Source organism: Nicotiana tabacum, chromosome 20 (genome assembly GCF_000715075.1).
Source record: "Nicotiana tabacum cultivar K326 chromosome 20, ASM71507v2, whole genome shotgun sequence".
Classification (NCBI taxonomy): Eukaryota; Viridiplantae; Streptophyta; class Magnoliopsida; order Solanales; family Solanaceae; genus Nicotiana; species Nicotiana tabacum.
In genome coordinates this window covers 13,560,740-13,568,438 of record NC_134099.1, presented here as the reverse complement: position 1 = coordinate 13,568,438, position 7,699 = coordinate 13,560,740, and the positions used below count along the sequence as shown (strand labels likewise).

Genomic DNA, 7,699 nt, shown 5'->3' with positions numbered 1-7,699 from the left:
AATTAGATGATCAGCCCAGCTAGCACTGTATATAATAATATCATCAAAGAAAATCAAGACTGATTTTCTAAGGAAGTTATGAAATATCTGATTCATTAGGATTTGGAATGTTGAAGGTGTATTGGTTATGCCAAAGGACATGACCATGAACTCATAATGGGCATGGTGAGTTCTAAAAGAAGTTTTTGGAATGTCAGGCTCATACATCCTCTGGTGGTATCCAGATCTACGGTCTAGCTTAGAGAAATATTTAGCTCCATGTAGTTCATCTAATAGTTCTTCAACGACAGGGATCGGGAACTTGTCCATCACTGTGCAATCATTCAATTCCCCGTAATCCACACACATCCTCCAAGTGCCATCTTTCATTTTTACCATTACAATTGGTGAAGAATAAGGACTGGTGCTATGTCTGATTACACAGAGGCTAACATCTCATCCACCGTCTTCTCTATTTCATTCTTCTGAATGGTTGGATACCTATAAAACCTCTTGGTGACTGGAGAGGTATCTTCCTTCGGAATAATTCTATGATCATGCATTCTAGAAGGAGGAAGTTTGCTGGGCTCTTCAAATATATCGCTATATTTCTGTAGTACTAGCTGCAATTCTACAGGTTCACTTTGAGTCTTCAGTTAGGATTCCAAAGGGAACAAGTTGACATCTCCTTCTATTGTTTCTTCTGTTAGAATGCCTAATGATATCATGCATAGTTCTACAGGTTTAGCTAACAACTTATCCATCTTTCCAGATTGGATTAGTTTAGCAGCAGGAGGTTGGATACCCCTCAAGGGTATCTTTTGGACCATGATAGTGAATTCCATCTTGAGCTTCCTGAAGTTCCACATGATATCTCCAAGAGTGATTAACCACTGAATTCCTAGCACCATGTTACACCCTCCAATGGGCAGCACTAACATATCTAAATCAAAGGAAACTCCCTGCATTTTTCATATCAATTTCTTGCACACATAGTGACTGTGTACCTTATTGCCATCAGCTACTGAAACTACAAATGGTGAGATGGCAGTCAAAGCACATCCCAATCTCTTACCAGTGTTGAGATCCAAGAAGTTGTGGGTGCTACCAGTATCAATAAGTACATGTACTGCTTTTCCTTTAATAGAGACTGTCACTCTCATCGTTCCAAAGTCATGAATACCAATCATAGCATGTACAGAAACATGGGGTAGTATGGACTCTTCCGGGTCAGTTTCTAAACCATGTGCTATCATGGTTAATAATTCTGCAGGGTCCAACATCACTTCTTTCTCCAACTCTACTGGTTTAATACAATCATCCACTTCCATGGAAAAGAATTACCTTCTGTTATTGCAGATGTGGCCTTGAGTGTGCTTCTCATCACAGTTAAAACATAATCCTTTACCCTCCTTTCCTCCATTTAAGCATGAGTTAAAAGTTTGGCATTTTTGTAGGGTGGTATAGAATTAACAGGGTAACGGTGTTGATGTTTTAGAAAATTTTGGGCAGTGGTTTGTGTGAGAGACTGGTTTGGTCCAAAGTGAGAAGAAAGTGATTTCATAGGGAAGTTTCTAGCATTATTTCTGGGATTTGACAAAATAGGTGTTGAGAGGAAAATTTGTTTTGGACTTCTAAAGTTTGTTCCTGCATTCTTGCTAGGCTTATGGCTTTGGCTAAGGATCTATGATTTAACATTTTAACTTGGAGTCCAATTTCAGGTTTCAACCCCCTTATAAAGCAACTAACTTATTCATCTTGCAATTCTACTCTATTAAGAAATCCATCAAATAGGTCAATGTATTCTTTAACAGTTGTTACCTGTCTTAGGTCCTTGAAATCCCCTATCGGATCGTCAAACAATTCTGCTCCAATCTGAAATAGAGACACCCTACATACTCCCCCCAGCGAGGCCACTCCCTTGTAACCCTCGACTTCATGAATCCTTGATGCCAATGCAAAGCTTGACCTTTAAGTTTACAAGAAGCCAATTTCACTTTTGAATCTTCAGGAGTCTCGTCCACATCGAAGAACTGCTCACACTTATAGAGCCAAACCTTCAATCTAGTTCCATCGAACTTAGAGATGGCCACATCCACCTGGTAATTTCTAAAGGGAGGTTGATGCTCGACAGCTCTAGCCACTCGATCCTCTGCACGATTTCTCAGAACTTCCTCACCCCTATTTGGTACTGGTCCATTCTGCGCATGATTATCCTCATTGCCTAACATCATGTCACGACCCGAATTTTCTATCGTCAAACTGTGATAGCGCCTAACATTGTACCCGCTAGGCAAGCCACCGTTTCAGAATATTCTACCTTTTTCTTTTATCTTTCAAACATTTAAAACTTAATCAATATAAACCAGTGAAAATAATTGCGGAGTAAAATATTTTAAAAGCTTAACTTTACATAATAACGAAAACCATAGTAACATTCACCCAGAACTGGTGTCACAACTCACAAACTATCTAAGATTACTACAAACAAGGGCTGAATGAAAAGTTTACATCTGTCTCGGTAGTAGATAAAACAGAAAATTAAATGAGATAGAAAGGGGACGCCAGGGCCTGCGGACGCCTGCAGGACTACCTTGGGTCTCCAGTGCGCAGTGATAGCAACCAACCTCATGATCAACCACTAGCTCCAAAATCTGCACAGAAAGTGCAGAGTGCAGTATCAGTACAACCGACCTCATGTACTGGTAAGTGCCGAGCCTAACCTCAATGAAATAGTTATGAGGCTACGACGGGGCATACAACATATACAACCTATAACATTTTATACTAAACAAAAAAGAAATACGAAGTGAAATAAAGCAATAACTAGCATTAGGTAATTTCGAAACTCGACTGTTCCACTAGTGTTTAGCTATAACCAGTCCTTAATGGTGTTTCAACACCACAATAATGAACCTCAATGGATATGGACACGCAACAACAACTGATGCGGCGCGCATCCCGATCCCATCATATAGACAACAACAGTATCAATATCCACCCTTAATCCTCCTTCTTGCGGAGTGCAACCCGATCCCACCTGTTCATCCCTATTACTCCTCAACACATATCACCCTTATTCCTCCGGTTGCGGCGCACAACCCGATCCCACCTATCCACCCTTATTACTCCTTATTGCGGCGTGCAACCCGATATATATATATATATATATATATACACACACACACACACATTGTTTCACAGATTAATTCAAATCCTCCAATGTACTTATTCCTCAATTCACACAACAGAATATCACTACGATTATGAAACTTTATTAGTGTAAACTACCCAGCGAGACTAACCAAGGTGTACCACAAAGCACCAATAAACTAATAAAGGCCAACAAAGTAATAAAACAAAACCAAGAAATAATTGAATACTTCAATAAAGAGAGCAACGATTAACATGAAACGATTAGACATGGAAACAATTATTGACAAGTAACAATTAAGTCATGGAAACAATTATGAACCAGTAGCAGTTAGGACATGGAAACAATTATAAACAAGTAACAATTAAGACATAAAATAGTTTTAATAGGAAACAAGGAAGGGAAGAAGCTACAAATGGTAATTTGGTGGCGCACAGGTACTCGTCACACCTATACGCCACACACTTGGAATTTCACATAGCACATAAGTTGGGGATTCCTATTCCCTCAAAGTCAAGGTGACCAAACACTTACCTCAAGCCAACGAGTAATTTAACACTCAATCACCGCTTTAGCTCTTGATTCCATCGCCAATTCACTCGTATCTAGCCATAATAAGTTTAATAACATCAATAAATGCTAAATAATTCAACTCCAATGCATAGATATAGATTTTCCAATATTTTTCCCAAAATGTCGAAAATCGACTCCGGGCTCGCTTGGTCCATACCCGAAATTTGGACCAAAACCCAATTACACATTCACCCCCGAGCTTGGATATACAATTTGTTTTGGAATCAGACCTCAATTTGAGGTCTAAATCCCAAAATTTCAATATTCCTAACTTCTACCCAAAATTCCCAATTCCACTATGAAAACCTTAGATTTTAGGATGAAATCTTGTAAAAAGAAGTTAAGGAGTGAAAGAAATGAGTTTAAAATTACTTACATATGATTTAGGGATGAAAGAGTATTTGAAAAATCGCCTCTTATACTTTAGAGTTTTGATAAAAAATGGATAAAAAGTCCCGCTTATATAGCCCTCACCGCTGATAGCGAAATAATGGGCGCGGCCGCGGAAGCTCTGGCATTGCCTACCGTTGATCGCAAAATCCCACTGCGGAAGTGGAATCCCCAGCATGGCCGCAAAATTCTACCGCGGACCACGAGGCCCTGTTTCAGAGACCTGCAATTTCCTGGAATTATGCAGTGTCACACCCCAACCTTGTGAGGTGTGGCTGGCACCCGATGCCCGAAGGCCCGAGCGAACCAACCATGAGATATGATCCGAAATATAATAACCTGCAGGCAGAAGAGCCCAACACGACATATATATATATATATATAAACTAGGCCAACAAGGCTGTAACAACAGTATAACAGCTATCCAGAAGGCCGATAGGGCGATACGAAAAATATATATATACAATGACCGCTAGTCTGCAAGCCTCTAAGAGTGTAAGACAATCTCAACAGGGCGGGACAAAGCCCCCGACATGCCCAAAACCACACATATACATCTGTAATAGTACCTATGGACTCAAAGTCAGCAACTCCGAAGAAGTGGAGTGCGAAACCCAACGCTGATCCTGGGGGTCCTACTGAGGAGGCACACCACTCTGTCTATTCGAACCTGTGGGCATGAACACAGCGCATAAAAATGCGTCAGTACGAAATATGTACTGAATATGTAGGGCGACAAGTGTAACATGAAAAATGTAATTAACAAGAGAAGAGACATAGAGATAATTTAAATTCTGAAACTAGCCTCGGTAGGAAACTAAAATTCAACATGGATATAAATGTATGCTCGTGACACCGTCGTTCACTATCGCTACTTATAATATATCACATTATATAATAATAAATCCCTCTGTGGGGCTATAATATCCATAACATACCCGGCCATAATAAAGGCTCGATAGAATCGTACCCGGCCACGTGAAGCTCGGTAATCCCAACTGATCAGTGGTTACACAATATGTGTCATACCCGGCCGTCTATAATGCGGCTCGGTAATGAAAGTAAATACATACATATACTAGATCATAAATTATATAGGTGCAATGCGAAACCAACCTTAAAAGACGTATTCTAAGAAGAGTCGAAGTGGCCTATCATCATTCTTCCCCGACTATCATGGTTGTGGCTAAAAATATTTAATTTTCAACTACGAGCCAACAAATATTAAGAACATGAGAGTTGTGTATTATGAGTACCTTTGAAGTAAATGTTACTTATTCATGATTTATATGAACGTCGAAAGGAGAACGAGTAAAAGGCTCTAGTTCTTTTTAAGCAAGGAACAAGGAAATCCGAGAATTCATAGATATCCTCTAGAGTAAGCAATCTATGAGAAAAGATCAGGTCTAAGCATCTTTATAAGTTGAAGGTGAAATAACTCGAATCCGACGAGACAATTCGATAAACGTTTATTCGAATTCTAGTCATGCCGAAAAGTATAGCGAAAGCCCTACATACCTTGTCGATGGAGTTATATACTGTTTCCAAGACCTCAAAAGCCTTAGGAATGATTTCCAACATAATACAAACCATTCAAAATCAAATTCAAGCTCATAGCTTAAATAATTCTTCATTTAGACATTTACGCGAACAACTTGTGGCCATGAATTTGTAGACTCTTTTGTAGATTAATTTCCCCCCAACACACCACCAAATTTTACTTTACTACATCTCCTCATCAACAGAATTCCATCCATGTCTTCACAGATCCAAACAACACAATAAAATCATATAGAACAACCCCAACAATCAAGCCATATTAAGAGAGGTTTCTAAAAAAATCAAGAATATTTCTATAGAGGTTTCAACTATTTCTTAAGAATTCTTACGGTAGAAGTTTACAAAGATCAAAGAGGAAGTTAAATCATACCTTATGTGACCAGAATTACTCAAAATTCGAAATTACAAGACGGAGTCTTGCTATGAAAAGTGAAACACCGAAGAATTCACGATTCCGAAGCTACCATGGTGTTCTCCATCTTGAGGATGACTAAATTGTTGTTATGCTTGGCTAGATGGATGGGAGAAGTTTGAGAGGAAATCCCTAGGTTTTTGGTTCTGTTTTGGAGAGGATAAAATGCAGGGGTTCTGTTTTAAAAATTGACTTAAATAAAGAAATTTTGACTAAACCCGACTAGGCACACTGTTCCCGTAACAGTGTGCACCCCTGTACGAAAATATTAATATCTCTCTACTCTGAAGTCGTATTAACGAACGGTTTGTTGCGTTGGAAACTAGACTCATAGACCTTCGATTCGGTAGGTAGAACACACCATAAATCCCAGTATATTGAGAGAAAAGGTCATCAACATTTTATCCAAATTCCAGTGAAATTTAAACCCGTAACTTGCGCGCGATCTTTGTCGAATTTTTAATCACAACTCAAATGACTTCCAATCTTAACGTATAACTATCGCATCATTTAAATATCTCATAGAAATTATCTTCCTACCGAATTATCCCATTTACAGCATGATAACGCCGAATACACAAGGTGTAACATTCTCCCCTCCTTAAGAACATTCGTCCTCGAATGTTAACGGTTAACCTAACTTCTGAATTTTTATTTTTAAAAAAAATTCGCCAGAGTTTCCCCTATAAATATGAATATCCAAAACCTGCCATCAGCCCAAACATACATATCTAAGGCCACACAGGGCTACACATCATAATAATAACATCAACTTGGCCTCACCCGACCATTTACTTATACAATAATGATAATAAGAAGGTTAGCCATAACTTAATTACCTTAACTGTCACTGGTTGATATATGTGCAACACCTGCCATGTTTGTCTCAGGCATATCACCTGAAGACTCAAATAAATGAGGGTATCTGGACTTCATGTCCTCCTCGGCCTCCCATGTCATTTCCTCTACATTATTGCTCCTCCAAAGTACTTTTACTGAGGCTACCTCTTTAGTCCGTAGCTTACGGATTTGACGGTCAAGAATGGCAATAGGTATTTCTTCATATGACAAGTTCTCAGAAACTTCAATATCCTCGATAGGGTTGATGCAAGAAGGATCACCTAAAAATTTCCGAAGCATGGAAATATGAAATACCGGATGGAATGCTTCTAATTCTGGTGGCAGGTCAAGTTTGTAGGCTACTCGCCCAATTCTCTGAACAATCTGATATGGCCCAACATATCTAGGGCTGAGTTTTCCTTTCTTACCAAATCTTATTACACCCTTCATAGGCGACACTTTCAAGAATACCCAGTCTCCCACAACAAATTCCAAGTCTCGACGTCGGTTATCTGAATATGATTTCTGTCGACTTTGAGCTGTACGCAACCTTTCCTGGATCAACTTTACCTTTTCTACAGCTTGCTGTACCAATTCAGGTCCTAGAAACTTTGTCTCACCAACATCAAACCAGCCAATAAGAGATCTGCATTTCCTCCCATATAGTGCCTCATAAGGTGCCATCTGAATACCGGCATGATAACTGTTATTGTAGGCAAACTCAATAAGCGGTAAATGATCTTCCCAACTTCCCTTGAAGTCTAAGACACAAGCTCGCAACATATCTTCAA

General features: G+C 39.2%; 1 protein-coding gene and 1 long non-coding RNA gene across 2 annotated transcripts; both read right to left on the bottom strand.

Moving 5' to 3' along the window:
• Positions 1 to 416: 416 nt before the first annotated feature.
• On the bottom strand, positions 417 to 1,310 carry LOC142174252 (uncharacterized). The gene is made up of 3 exons (XM_075240043.1): positions 987 to 1,310; positions 720 to 941; positions 417 to 629 (listed from the first exon to the last, which is right to left on the bottom strand). Exons 1-3 carry the CDS (start codon positions 1,308 to 1,310, stop codon positions 417 to 419), a joined length of 759 nt encoding a protein of 252 aa, XP_075096144.1.
• Positions 1,311 to 2,386: 1,076 nt separating this feature from the next.
• On the bottom strand, positions 2,387 to 6,608 carry LOC107783509 (uncharacterized). The gene is made up of 4 exons (XR_012703472.1): positions 6,027 to 6,608; positions 4,666 to 4,766; positions 3,668 to 3,738; positions 2,387 to 2,633 (listed from the first exon to the last, which is right to left on the bottom strand). It is a non-coding gene; the product is annotated as an uncharacterized LOC107783509 (long non-coding RNA).
• Between the last annotated feature and the right edge of the window lie 1,091 nt (positions 6,609 to 7,699).